The sequence below is a fragment of the Hydra vulgaris genome, chromosome 01 (assembly GCF_038396675.1).
Source record: "Hydra vulgaris chromosome 01, alternate assembly HydraT2T_AEP".
Lineage (NCBI taxonomy): Eukaryota > Metazoa > Cnidaria > Hydrozoa > Anthoathecata > Hydridae > Hydra > Hydra vulgaris.
Window position 1 is genome coordinate 21,431,594 of NC_088920.1, and position 16,021 is coordinate 21,447,614.

At 27.0% G+C, this 16,021-nt stretch overlaps 1 protein-coding gene and 1 long non-coding RNA gene across 2 annotated transcripts; one reads left to right on the forward strand and one right to left on the reverse strand.

Annotated features, from left to right (window-relative positions):
- The first annotated feature begins 992 nt into the window (after positions 1-992).
- LOC136074823 (formyl peptide receptor 2-like) lies at positions 993-16,021 on the forward strand. The gene is made up of 2 exons (XM_065787087.1): positions 993-1,856; positions 15,643-16,021. The coding sequence occupies exons 1-2, from the start codon at positions 1,030-1,032 to the stop codon at positions 15,917-15,919; spliced, it is 1,104 nt and encodes a 367-aa protein (XP_065643159.1). The 5' UTR covers positions 993-1,029; the 3' UTR covers positions 15,920-16,021.
- LOC136074822 (uncharacterized) lies at positions 5,149-7,259 on the reverse strand. The gene is made up of 2 exons (XR_010635473.1): positions 5,945-7,259; positions 5,149-5,348 (listed from the first exon to the last, which is right to left on the reverse strand). It is a non-coding gene; the product is annotated as an uncharacterized LOC136074822 (long non-coding RNA).

Sequence of the window (16,021 nt, forward strand, 5' to 3'; positions counted from 1 at the left end):
GACTCTTTTTAACTTTTTACTCATCTCTAAGGCGTTCACTGCTCGGTGCAGCTTCACAAAAATGCATTGCATTTACAATATACAATGTATATAAATTTTTTAGTAAAGAGTTTTCTTTAGTTACGTATGGTTAGCCGTTTACAGTGATATAAATCACTTCATGATTTTTTTTTTTGAGGTCTGATTTTTGTTTTTAAGTTGACGGGATAAATTAATGCTAAATAATGTTAATTCTTGTTTTAATTTCTGTGTTTTCGGATATTATTTTGTTATGTAGGTATGGACCCCGGTAAGAAATAGAGTTTTATGAGAAATGTTTTGTTTTTTGCCTTGCGAAAATTTTAAATAACTAATTTTAAAATTATAAATAAATAATTTTAAAGCCAGATTCTATAAGTATTATATTTACCAGATATATAAAATAGGATAATAAATATTGACTAACAACTTTTTATAAGTTAAGCGAATAAACAGTTATTGTTAATTTATTCAAAAGTTATTGCAAAATAATATAATTATTATTTATATAATCATGTAATAAATAGTCCTATATTCATATAATTAATTTAGATAGAAAATTTATTTTAAAAAATATGACCACGTAAAGCTTACTACTCTCTATTAAATGCATTCTTATTTCATCAAAATGTTGTTTGAAAGTGGAGTGGAGAAAAACCTCGAAAGTGGTCTTAGATATGTACAAACTTGTTATCTATTGTAAAATTAAACTTTTCTAAAATGTTATATTAATAGAACAAAACATGTTAAGAATAAAAAGTAATGTGTTGTTTTTAAATATATTTATTATTTTTATGCTATTCAAGATATATATATATATATATATATATATATATATATATATATATATATATATATATATATATATATATATATATATATATTTATATATATATATATATATTTATATATATATATATATTTATATATATATATAAACATACACACTGATAATGTTAATAACAACAAAGCACAAAGTAAAAAAAAAAAGTAAAACAGAAGTTATAAAAAATGTTTACTGTTGAACCTAATGTTTCGACTCAAGAAAATTCAACGTTCAATACGGAATGTCACCTGACACTTGCTAATTATTTTCTGGTTTTCGGATATATTGCCGTTATTATTATCGGAGTAATGGGAAACGTTTTAGTCGTTATTGTTTTTCAAGTTGATTTAAAAAAAAGACCAACCATCGATTTACTTATTTTTTACCTCGCTATTTTTGATGGGTTAGGTTCATTTTTTGGCCCTTTTGTATTTTTGTACTGGACTTTAACATGCCACAAACGATGGGATTTTGGATGGTTTGGGTGTAAAACACTTCCAACATTTAGTCGTGTTATGACCAACATATCAACTGGTGTTATACTTATTATGGCAGTTGATAGATGTCGCTCAATTATTTTTCCTTTTAAAAGACGTTTCCGAAAATTAATTATACACATGGCCATCTTTGTGACAGTATTAATATCAGTTGTTTGGGAATCGTATTACATAAGTTCTCTGCATATTGACATGCATCAAACATGCAATACTGCTGCTGTCAATAATCATTTTTACGCTTATCCCCTAATTACTTTGGTAGCAGCAAGGTCTATAATTTTTATCTCAGTATTTTCAATGACAACATTTGCTGTGTATATTAAGCTTCATAATTGTGAAAGACTGGTATTTTTAAAGAACAACTTGCTCAATGTCTGCAACAAAAACAAAATAGTTATGAAAATATTGGTAATGATGGCATCAGTGTTTATTCTCTCTGTTGTACCACGAGATATCTATGTTTTGTACTATACAATATCTTGGCTTCCTGGTGATGGAGGAATACATGGAGAAAGGTAGTTTTTTTAAAGTATTTAAAAAAATTTTTTGTTTTTCATTTTATTTATAAACCATTTTATTATTACTTTGTAAATTTTTATTTGAACATCTTAAAATTTAGATAAGAAATCTCTTAGAACTTATTTTCAAAATAATGCCGTCTTCATAATTGAATTTTTTATTACACACACCTAGCATGTCACTCAATTTCGAATTTCAATAACATGCCCATCTACCAAAAATATGACGTCTTTTCTGTTTAATTACTTTCATTTGTTTAACAGCAGCCCGGTGTCAGTCAAATTATTTATTACCACCTCAAAGTAAGTATAAACACTGCGCTACGGTACGCTACTGATGTTATTAGTATAAAACCATAAAAAAAGATAATACAAAATTAATTACAAAAGTAAATGAAAATTATTAATTTGAGGAAATCTAGAGCAAATACAACATAAAAATCTACATAATAGCTATAAATAAACTTAATTTTTTCAGCAAATATTTCTAATAAAGCTAAAAATAAATGCAAATAAAGGCTTTCTGATAACTTGGTTTAAATAGAATTCAGCATAAAAAAATCTCTTTGTAGTATGGTTGATGATTTAGTACTTATAGTAGCCATAACGCAGTAATTAAAGCACTTGTTTTAGATAAAATTATTAAAAAGGTAAAAAAAGCAAGGCTAAGACCACATGTTCTAATACCAAGACAAAGACAAAGATTTTCTTGGCCAAATAGTTAAATTTCGACATTATGTCAACGCCAATTATTATCAAAACTGCAGACAGCAAGCGCGGCAAAATTAAATAATGCAGCCCTGGTACAGTGGTTAGAGCGCTTGCTTTAGAAGCAGGAGATTCAGGTTTGAAACGAACTCTGGACATTTTTTTGCGTCATGGTAAGGAGGGAGGCGTGAACTTCCTCGTTAAATGCACTTCCGTGGTGCTCTGTGACAGAACCGTTAGGTCTTCTTGGGGCACCTAAATAACAAAAAAAAAAAACTCATGTTGCATGACTAGATCAAGGTTATGGAAAGAAATTTACGTCTAAAACGCCAAAAATAAAAATACTTAAAAAATACAAAAAATCCCTCCCCTCAATTTGAGGAGGCTGCAAATTTTTAAGGTCATAACTTTTGAACGCTTAGAGCTTATTAGTCTAGCTGAGAATAGTAAAAAAATATTTTATTAACTTATATCTCTCACTTTTGTGGTAGGAAGAGAAGGGCAAATATTCTGGGGCTTTTTTGTTCCCATGTTCCGATTATCGCAATGTTTTGCAAACCATTATAATATGATATAAATGTAAATATATAAATGTTTGTTCCATGTCTACATTGAAGTTAGCTTTCTTAAACACCAACAAATGCATGGTATGCCCTGGTGCAACCTCATTTTTAGTACACGTCAATGAGGTTTATGGTGTTGTTCTTGAGTTTTCTTTGTGTTGTTCTTAGCTCTATGTAAAGTGTAAAATCTGAAAACAAAATGTTTAAATATTGAATGTTTTTTTATACAAGATATCTTATTTTTTCAACTTTTGTTATTGGAATAACATCTTATTGACTTTTTTTTTGTGTCTATAATCACTATTAACTTTACTACATTATTTTTTCAAAACCGACCCGGTGGGAAACAAGTTTTAATGCATTATTTTTTAAAAACCATCATTCAAAATCAATCAATCATTAAAATCTAAATTGAAAAAAAAAACACAAAAAATTCCTCGCTGTTTTTGTTTCAAACTTCTTCCTTTTGCTTGTATGTGCAGGATGATCCTTATGCCAATGATATGCATAGATCGGGATTGTTGCACTGGTCACGTTTGCCATTATAAATAAAATGTTTTCAAAGTTAAGATGATGAATTTTTGAACATGGTGCGATTACATCAAGATGGTTGATTTTAAGAAACAGAAATATAATATGAAAACAGCTATGTAGTTCTTGCTGCAGAGTTTTAATCCTCAATGAGAAAGTAATGCTTTTTCCTAACACGGTAGTGACAGAACAACTGGAATAACACAAATGGTAGTAACTATCTTATAGTAATTGTCCTAACTTGTTTTACTTTTGATTGAACACGATTTCTTTTTCCCATTGCAGATTCATAGACGAAATAGAGAACTTTAATGTAAAAGATTTTGAAGTTTAGAAACATTTGAAAGGGTAAACTTGAAACTTGTTAGAGACTTAAAATCGTCACGAAACACTAGTTGCAGAGAATGAGAAAAGCAAGCTATTTGTTTTGCAGTTGCATTTAGAGATTTATTTAATCTATATCATCTTTTTTAATTAAGAGTTAATGATTAGTAATTATTAGTATAAAAAAACATAAATTATAAGAGTAGAAAATTGTGCGTGTCCTCCTACAGAACATTCGGACAAGCAACATTTTCTACTCTCTTTTTTTGTTATATAAATATTTAAAATCAATTTTATTAATGTGTGCCAAGTAAAAATTAAAAAAACTTATACAAGGTGTATATTGTGTTGACTAACAACTTGTAGGTTATTTTATTAGGGTATTTGTTTTAGGTTATTTAATTATACAATGTTAAAAAATTCTCCGTATTTTCTCCGTTAAAAATTAACGATTTCCGCATTTCATTTTTTCCGTACAAATTAATGGAGAAAGTCAGGCAGGAAAGAGACAGCACTTTCTCCGTAAAATTTACGGTTTCCGTATTTCATTTTTTCAATTCAAATTAACAAAAAAATCATTTTTAAATCAGCAAATAGACTCATTTTACTGAGTTTACCCGAAAGTCAAAAATAAAAGAATAGAATTTATGTTGTTATAAAAATCTAATTAGACTTAAGACACTACTCGCATTTTAAATAAATAAAAATTATATCATAATTTATATAACATCAAACACAACATAAAAAAATTCAGTAGTTTTGAGTACTTTAGCCACTTACAAAACATCTACAAAATATCTATTTTAATCATATAGACCATATGAAAAACGTCTAAAATATATGAAATGATATCTGATGATGCACAACTATGAGTAGCTCAGTTTTTACGAGTTTTTTTAAATTAAATTTACTTGGTGCGTTTTCCAGATGAACTCGTGATACGTTAATGAAATAATTATTATATAATAACAATAATTATAATAAGTATAAACAAATTATTTTATAGTAGTTATTAAATATATTATATAATATTGATGATAACAAATAATATATTAATATGATTAATTGTTCTATATAATAATAGTTATTATATATACTAGAAGTAAGCAACTCGTAATACAGGTTATTAGTAATTAAATCATTTACAACAATAAAAAAACACATTAATAACTTGATATATTATCTAAAAAGTTAAATACAAATTTATCTATAAATAACATTTTAAGTTTTACTCCCTATCAGCAATTTCATTGCTTATAGTTAACGACATAAAAACTGCAATAACATCAGTTAAGTTCTTTTTACAATCTGTCATAACTTAGCAGGTACCAGTAAAGGAAAGTCAAGTAAAGCCTGCAAATACCTAAAAAAAGAAATTAAAAAAAAATTACAATTTTTAATTACAAAAGTATTATTTGCATTTTATTGTTAGTAGAATTAGGATAATAATTATAAAAAACAAAAAAAATAGATTTAACAGCTTAGTTCTATCAACACAAAACACAGTAACAATAGCGCATAGCATAAGATTTTTGTAAACGCACATTACTGTGTCTCCAGAATAGTTAAAAAAGAAAATACTATAAAAAGGATAAACGATACAACGTAATAACACCACAACTTTATAAAATATTTTATTAACTAAAATACTTGAACTAAAAAGATTTCATTTGTTACAATATTTGAACAATCGAGGAACAATTAAAGTTATTAATTTAAACAATTATATCAGAAAATAGCAAGCAACTTGTAAGATATTTCTTATAAATGGTCATAATCAATTGTGGTATTAAGAAATATGTAATAAGTTTATTTAATTCTCCTTCTCATCTAAAAGAAAGAGGGAGAAAGAAAGAAAGAAAGTGTTTTCAAAGCAGAATGTTAAAAAAAGTAAAAAAACACACAATAGATAATAGTAACTGGTTTTATTATGTTACCAGTAAACAAAATTATTTTTACCTTGATTAAAAAATAAATTCCCAGCATTTCTTAATTAAGTTACAACTTCTCTTTGACTGTTGACTAATAGTTAATAGATTAAACTTAACATCATATTAAATTTACAAAATTAAAACCATGTTTCAACAGTAAGCAAACTAATCAAGTGATGACAAAGGCAACTAAAAAAAAAAAAGAACAATTATGCTTGAAATTATAAAAAAACGTATAATCATTTATGTTATTAACTGTTTGTTTATAAATGGTTGTTATAAACCGTTATTAATCTAAATATTACTATCAATATATATACTATAAATCACTCAATATATTACTATAAATATATAAATAATATTACTATAAATAGAAAATTCATACTTTACTTTGTTCTCAAGTGTCTAATGTAAAATCGAATTAACAGACATCAACACTGCTTGACACTGAATTCTTGCAAGTAAGTTATCTGCTCGCTGAGCAGCATTTCTTACATTTCAACAATGATTAATTTTATCCTACCTAGATCTATCTCTTTTATTTGACAACAACTATTTTTATGTCACCTATTACCATTTACACTAATAACTTCGAGCCTAATATTATCTATTTCATTTTCACTATTATCATTAAACATATTACCAATAATATTACTATTGTTACAACTGAATAATAAATAAACATAAAAGAATCATACAAATTGCGATCTTTTCTAATCAAAGACTATATTTCAACTTCAAATTTATTGTAAAACTGAGATACACAATTTCTAACCAATGTAGCATGTTCAGGATTGTGTACCAACTATGCCATCTGTCATGGAAAAAAAGCGAACAAACTCTAGGATCTGAGTTAGTTGACATTCTTAATAAAACTTCTAAATGACCTTTTGGTCATTTAAAAGTTTTGATGAGAATGTTAAATAACTTTCCTGGAAGCAGGTACAGTAAGGTAAATAACTTTCCTGGAAGCAGGTGCAGCACCATCTCCAACAAATACAACAGCAACTTTCCTAACTATAGTTTGCAAATGAAACATTAAATTATGTAAGCAAAGTTGATTGTGATGTTATTGCTTTCTAAAATTTACTGCTGCAAGTGGGTCAGAGACATGCAGTTGATAGTGACAGCTTGCTTCTTTTCAATAAAATATCAATTATTTTTGAGCTGGTAGTTTTTCCTCTAATATCTTATTTAAGGCCAATATCAAACATCGAGAAAAAAAAGAGAAAAGAAATTAAATTAAAATATCAAAATATTAATAGTCTAAAGTGGTAAATATATTAACAAAGTGGTAAACATATCTACAAAAAGATAAATAATAATGTTTAAGTAAAAATCAACAAAATCTTGCAATCCTAATAACAAAAATATTATTTTGTAATAAAAACAAAAACACGATGTTGAATCTTACTTGGTTTCTCATCTATAAAACAATTTTATTTAACTATTAATTTTAAATTTTTAATAATTTTTAATTGTTTATTAATTTTAAAATTAATAAACAAAAATTAAAATAATTTTTTACAATTATCATTTAAAATAAAAACCTCTAACAATTTGATTTAGGATTTATTAATACCCATATTTTTTTGGCAATGTCCGTTAGTATACTTTTATCTAAAGTAATAAAAAGGATGAAACAATTAAACAACAAATTTAGAAATCTAAATATATATTCAGATACCTTAAAAAGAAACATAACATAACATTCTTTTGACAACTTCCAACATAATTTTTTTTACTTTTTACTACTATTTTCATATTTTTTTTTTATCTAAAAGAAAATATACATATAGATAGAAATATATGCAAATTTATGCAAATACACCTACATGTCCACAAATAACAGTCTTATTTTATTTAAAGAAAAGGAAACAGGCTATAAAAATTAGAAAAATACAAACAACCAACAATAAACAAACATTTATTTATAATTTTATAGTAAAATTAAACAATGAACAACATCAATTCCTCTTGAGACTAAATATTTATCAGCTCTACTCCGCTTGCAGACCTTGCTTGAAAGACCGCGTGGAATACTGATTGGCGTGTAGAACAGCCAAGAAATTACTTTAAAAACAAAACTATTACTACTACTACTACTATTACTACTACTACTACTACTATTAAATTAGCGTATTAATAATTATATTATATTATAATTGTTATAATAAATATAAACAAAACATCTCTTGATCTATTAATGCTGTCTATTCAAACAGCACTAGTTTGTTTCAAAACTCAAAACTTTTGGGTGATGTCTGACATACTATTTTTTGCCAGCTTATTTTTTATAAATGAGTATGAAAGTATATCATTACAAATGACATCATTGTGTGTGAGCATTATTGGGGAGTAAACCCTTGATTTCAGCGGGCAGCTTTTCCAGGGAACTTTGAAAACATCTATCCAATTGTCTAGCATAGCAATGGAGGATTCAGATGTAGGTCATTTGAAAGTCAAGGTTGGGTTAAAACGGAAACCAAATGATGAACCTGAGAAAAATTTTCAATAGTAGTACTTCATTTTAAATGTTACAATCAAAGTTAATCAATATAATATAAAAAATATATAAATACAAATAAATAATTAAATAATAATTTAACAATTATTACCATCAAAATTTCTATTCTACTGATAACTTCGACAAAAACCATAATTTTAAATAATTTAAATATAGATCAGATAACGAGAATAATAATTAAGAGAGATTTTTGAAAAAGACTCCACTACAAAAATACAGCAAAATCCAAGATTCTTGTTTAAAGCAAAAAAAGTCTTAAAACAAGAAAAAAAAGACTTGTCAACAATGGAAATTTTTTTTTTCTTGTTTTAAGAATTTTTATTGTAAAAATAAGATCTTTTTTTCTTGTTTTAAGAATTTATATTCTTAAAAAAAGAACTTTTTTGTTCTTTTTTTCTACCGACTTGTGTATTCCATAATGTAAAAGAGCGTAATATCTTCAGTCAAGACTCTTGCTGAGTCAACTGTGACAGAAGACTTTAATACATGGGCTATCTTGCCAACAATCCGAATTAAATAATGATTAAAAAAAAGCATACAATTTTTAAAAGCAGAGAAAACTTGTAGAATAACTCATTAGAGGACATAAAAGTTTTGAAAAAATACCTACTCACTTTAAAAAGTATTTGTGATTTTGAAACACTTATAATTAAATAATATGATTATAATTAAATAATAAATAAACTAAACTTTAAGCATTACTTAGAATTTTTTTGATAAATTTTTATTATGACTTTGTTTACAGGCAATATTATTCATTTTTAAGATTATATTCAAGTATAGCCTACTATATTTCTGTATTTTTATTTGTTATTTTTGTTATATTTCAATTCACCTGCCCAAGACCACCGCAATTGAGCAGGCTACTTTATATTTGGTTACAACCCTCTCTCAACTTTATAAATCCAAAACACAAACCTTGACAATAAAGTGAAACAGCTTAGTGTGGTACTACCAGGGATATGGTGAAGATAGAACACCACAAAATAAAATAACTATAAAAACCACTTAATTAACTAAAAATAGATTAGATATCTAAACAACATATGATTGTTGTTTAGATATCTAAATTACTATTAAATTAGTAAAGAATTCTAAGTAAACTACTTATGATAGTACCATTTTCTTTTTAAAAAGGAAATAAAAAGGGTTCCTCAAAAATTGTATTTATTTTTGAAAGTTTACTTCATAGTACTTCATAGTACTTCATAGTAAAGAAAACTGAAAAATGTTTTTTTAATATCTTTTAAAATAATGGTTTGACTCTAATTTGAGTCTAAGTATTGGTTTACCAGTACTGATTCCATGAAAAAGATTACATGATTTAAAGTTGTATAGTTTTATATTTTCAAAATTTTAATAATTAGTTAATTCATCGGCATCGGCCTTTTCTCATCCATCAGCATCGGTATCGACCAAAAAAGTGCTATCGGTACATTGCTAGAAATCACAAATGAAAAATAAAACCTTACCACCGACACATCAGAGAAGCATGGATAATTCTCTAAAACTGTTGCAATTCTATCAACTCTCTCAACTGGAAATTTATTTACGCAGCTTTATAAATGTTATAATTATTGATCAATTAAAAATGCACCAGAACAAAGTTCTGGTTCATTTTATTTGATCATGTTATAAAAATAAGGAAAAAAATGTGAAAAAATAAAATTAACTATTAATATTAAATTTACTAATTGAAAAGTAATGTTTTCTTTACTTACTTTACATTGCATGTATTTGGAAACTTGCAATTGCTAAAAAAAACACACACATATATATCATATATGTGTGTATGTATGCAACATACACATGCATTTTATGGATATTTAGAAATAGTACTGCCACTAATCAAAGTAAAAACCAATTGTATAATAATAGCAATAAGGATATTAAAATAATTATAACGAGGAAAATAACAATAATAGCAATGCTAACAATAATATTTATATTGTTAAATGTAATTCATATAATAATAACAATAACAATAGTAAAAATAATATTGATAAATATTAAAATTAATATTAAACAATATCGATAAGTAATAAGGATATGGAAAATAGTAAAATAATGTGGATACTTATAATACATATAATTATGCCAAAAGCAATAATAATAATAACCCACAATGAGCCCAACATTTTACAAACAGTATCTCTCCAAAAAAAAAACATAAAGATGAGTTTTAGTAGAAGAGTTTTATTGATTTAAAGTGAATATAAAAAAATAAATTATTCCATGAATAAAAAATGGTAAATTATTCCATGATTTTATGCATTGGTTTGTGATGTGATTTTTTATGCCGCACTCAACTAAACAATGATTTAGGATATATAATTTAAGGTTACTGAAAGATGGAAGATAATAACGAGAACTTTTTATAGAAGTAAAGAAAATACAGATTGAGAGAGGTAGGGTAACTTGTCTGTGATTTTAGAAAAATAAAAAATTTAATAGATAAACAAGAGGACACTTTGAGGATATTTTGAATGTCTTATTTTAGATGAGATATTCTTAAAAAATTATTGGTTGATAAGTGGCTCAGGATATTGTAGAAGTGCACTTAAATTATAAGTATGTATAACATATTATATTAGAGTGTTTCTTGTATGTTTAAGAAATAAAATTTTTATTAAAAGAGATTTGCATTTTAACTATTACAATCTATTTGCTTTTAGAAAAATATATTGCTGATTTAATACAGTTTTATTGATGTTATTCCACTTTTGAAAAAATCGGGTTCGACACTACAAACAACTTTTTATACTCCATTCATCACGAGTTAATTAAATATGGCTGCAACATTAACTTTTACAAAAATAAACTAAAAAAACAGTTGCTATATAAAAAAGATTATGTAGCTTAGATCCGCTGCCATTTTAAAATCTTAAAAATTTCTTTTGTAATTTTTAATAATGCGCACCTAAACATAACGCTCGTAATTGACAACTATTTTAATATAAGGTTTTTAAGATTTTGGGGCCCTAATGACAAGTTGGAAGGGGGAAGGCGGAAGGGACAGACTCTTTAGCCACGCAAAAAAATTTTGATCCGCCGACCGGCAGTATATTCATTTTTGTTTAATTCATTTATATAAAGAAGTGCACAACTTTGAGGAACTTCAAACCAAATCGCACTTATGCATGTTTGCATTTTAACTTTTACTTTATACTTATGTTAACCTGCTACTACTTGGCCCTTACAAAAGATTCACATATATGCTGTTTAGATTTATGCAGATTCGCAGGAATAAAAATTGCACTTAATAAATTCGAATTCTATAGAATTATTGTGGTGTACAACTCTTTCTGTGGTGAACTCATCTTGGGTGGTAAAACACCCAAGATAAGTTCACCACATAAATTTTGATGATTTTCTGCTTAGCGTCAAAATTACTTTTAAAATTATTTGCCTCACAGGTACCACAAACAAACTGAAAAGTTTCCAGACAAACAAGCTCAAAACAAGTTTTTAACCAAAAAACAATAAAGTTAATTGATGGTGGAGTGTGTTTTTATCCAAAACTCTTTATTTTTTAAACCGCAAACAGAATTTAGTATAATGAGTAAGGAGTGTGAACCATTAACGATTGAAATTATAGATAAAACACCGCAAAATGTCATGGTACATAATTTGTCCCAACCAACATATGACAATATCAAGTTTTTTGAAAATCAATGTGATTTTCAAAAAATTTGAAATAGGTTAATTTCTAATGAAAAATTTTGTGGTAAACGTGTTTTATTAGTGCCCAGTGAACACCCATCATCCGGGGGACGACTGTCGTACGTCTCACGGACGTCTAGACTTTTAACGTACGTCCGCTGGACAACGCATGCCCCCTGGAAAGGGGATTTTAATTATGATACATATAAAAATGTGAACAATTTTCTAAACATCGTTTTTAAATATGGATAAATTTTAAATATTTTAATTATTATAAATACTATTTATTATAAAAAAGCGAACTTGAATTACTAGGAATCGCTAAACTTTAATTGATCAAATTAACGAACTTAAAAGTATAAAAACTAAAGCTAGATTATTTATATTGATATATCGGATCATTTACTAAAATTTATATTAGTTCAAAATTGTGTTTAACGTACGATTCAAAAAACAAAAAAATTTTTTTCTGATATTATAAAAACACTATGATAAAGCGTTTCCGGCGATAACAAAAATTATTAAAATATTTTTAAATCTCTGGATTAAACCACGAATAATAAAATTATCAAAAAAAAACAATGTTTGTATGAAGCAGGGGCTGTTTCATGGATGAGAAGGAGGGGGAGATTGCCCATTTCCGTTAGATTTTGCGAAAATAATTTTGTATTTCTATATATTTTTATACATCTTTGTATTTAACTCAGCATGTTGTTAAAAAAAAGAGGAAGCAAATTAAACCTGATAGGTAGGCTGTTTAAAAACGATTTGAAGTTTTAATAAAATTGTAAGATGCGAGTTTATATCGGATTTTTGGGGAATTAATGTATTACGTCATTCCATAGTTACATAGATAAAAACAGTATTAAGACCGATATTAAGAAAAATCAACTAAAGATGTGTTAGGATTTGTGGACTAGCCTGTTCATAAATCATAAAATTCAAAAGTTGTCCCGTTTACGATATGGTCTAGATCTAGCAATCAAAAAAATTACAAAATCAAAAAAAGTAAAAAACTACTTCCGTAAAAATAACCGCATATTGTTCTTCTTTTTCAGATAGCATAAAAAATTTATGATCATTTCATTTCATCATTATTATATGTGTATTATTAAGACTTTTCTAGACGGCTTGAATTATATTATTAGCTTTTGTTACATATGCAGTGAAAATTAACTCAAAAAGCTCTATAAACTTTACTTTGGTTATGTTGTTGGCTTTCTGGACAAAACATGGGTGCCACATATTTGCTGTATGAGATATTCATCAGGGTTGGTTACTTGGTTTAAAAGTAAAGGTTGAATTCCATTTGCTATTCCTTGATATGGCGAGGGCAATATGACCATGATTGCTACTTGATATGGCGAGGGCAGTGTGACCATGTAAATAGTTGCTACTTTTACCCTCAAAAAAGGTATCAATGAGAAAAACAAAAATTTGTTTTTCTCATTGATACCTTTTTTGTTTGATAATTTATCTTTCTCATGCTTTTCAAATAGTCAACCTTTTTTGAGTCTCCCATCGGTATATGCGCCTTCTACTCAATACCATGTTTCAGCTTTGTCTGAATTCTTTAATTATATTAATTACCAACACGGTAAATTAAATTTACATTAAACGTTTAAATTTACTTACGTAATTTACTTTTTGATAAAAATTAACTTACTCGTGTAAGTAAAAAAAAAGTAAGTAAAAAGGCCATCCTTAATTTTGACTATCCCAGACTATTACAGTAGGAATGTCATGTAACTTTGATATCAACGTTTAATAAATTCCATCCTTAAAGTTGAAATGCCAGTATCTCAATTTGTTTTTTTGTTAGTAGAAGATCTTGAACTAAGTTAACACGCTTTTGTTACTATTGATTTCAGATAACAAACTGAGGCTGGACGTTGTTGGTAACTGGAGAAATGTGAAGCTGGTCAAAAATCAGATATGGTGGATAACAAGCATAATTGACATAATTGTTAGTTCTTTTTTCAGGTTTTTTCTAGTGAGATCTAATTCGAGATCTTCAACAAACAAAAAAACAAATTGAGATACTAGCATTTCGACTTTAAGGATTGAATTTGTTAAACGCTGATATCATAGCTACAAGACATTCCTACTGGGATAGTCTAGTGTAGGATAGTCGAAATTATGTTAAGCAATATACAAAGCAAAATCGGCCATTACTTTACGTGGGTATTCCTAGTAACAACAACATCAGCAAGCTTCAAATCAAACTGGGTCTTATTAAACTACTTGTGAAGGCACTTGAAAAGAAAAAAGCAGCTTACAGATACCTCATTCAAAAATTTCCTTCATTGAGAGAGATAAAAAAAATACCTTTATCAATAAATGTAATAGTTTTAAATAAACTTCTTCATATCAAGCTTCTATAAATATCTTTAAGAGACGTTTTTTTCTAATAAATTCTATGATTCTAAAATTATTACGAGCGGCTCTTAAAAGCAAGGTTTTCTATTAGTTCTTTTTTATTTCATCATGGATTTTTTTTTAAATATTTTTTGTCAAATTTTTACCATTGAAATTAAAAATAAGCTGATATTGTACGTACAACATCAACAAAATCTTGATATAAAAACCATGATTTAAATTTTTTTTTTAGTGTGTCAATTTATTTTCATTATCAGTTACATCGACTTGGTACGTACCAAGTCGTTTTTTTTTAAATGACTTGGTATTGACAAAGTCGGTTTTTTTTTTAAATGACTTAAAAAGACATTTCTTAAAAATATTCAGAAGTAGAGATAGAGATATAATACACCACACTGCAAAAATAAATGCGTTTGACTAAATAAGACAAAATGATAAATAGACTAAAGATTAGTTTAAAGATTAGTAAGATAAAGATAAGTTACATCTATCTCAACAAGTCAGATAATTCTACGTACGGTTTTTTTAGTAATGTGACTTGCTGTTTTATTTTTTTTTTCATGAATTATGTGTTGTGTCTTGTTCAACAGGTCTTCAAACCAAAGTAATTTTGTACTTTTTATTTCATAGAGTTGTAGTTTTTTTTTTTAAGTATCTCATGGTTAACGGCGTAAAAAGATTTTGGCAGATCAATAAAAACTCCTAATTATTCGGATCTTCGAAAAAACAAAATAGGAAGGAATATAAAATACAAAGTCCACTAATAGACAAAATTGACTCGGCAACAAATTAATTCCCATTTTGCTGTATCTCATCCAAATCCTTAACCTCTGCAATAGAAATGTCAGCCTTCCAGATGAAACAATGTTCTAGATCTTATAAAATAACTACTTCACAGTGAAAAACTACACTATCAGTATAGGCAATGATTTTCACAAAAAATAGTGCCGATTTGTAATTATTAAATACTAGTAGTCCCTACATAGACTAAAATTTGAAAAAATATATTTAAACAGAGGCTATATGTTAAATGAATCTATCAAAAAACGTTTAACTACTTGTTGCAGTACGGTTAATGTGACCCTTAAAAAGTTACATTTAAAAACATCAATATAATGACGTGTGCAATGATGTTTTTTAATGTTTTTTGTTTTTAGTGTACTAAACGTAAACCATTGGCTTCGATTACTTCAGACGAGCAATGGAATATACAATGTATTTATTTATGGTAAAATGCACGATTATTTTTGGAAAAGCTTACAAAGGATGTTAAATTGCCGATTACAATCATCCAGGGAATCTTTACTTACATTGGAAAAAACCAGGCGAGTTACGGAAAGTCAAAACTTGAAAGAAACGGAGTTTGGCGGAACGATCAAGGTTACGCCATTATTAAGTAGTGCCAGTCAGAACAGCTTGAAAGTTCTAATTTGAATTACTTTTATTAGACTGTATAAACTTTTATTCTCAAAAAATGTTTCAGACAAAACTAGCATTATAAGTGATGCGCATTCAAGTTGCGCACCCATGCGTCGA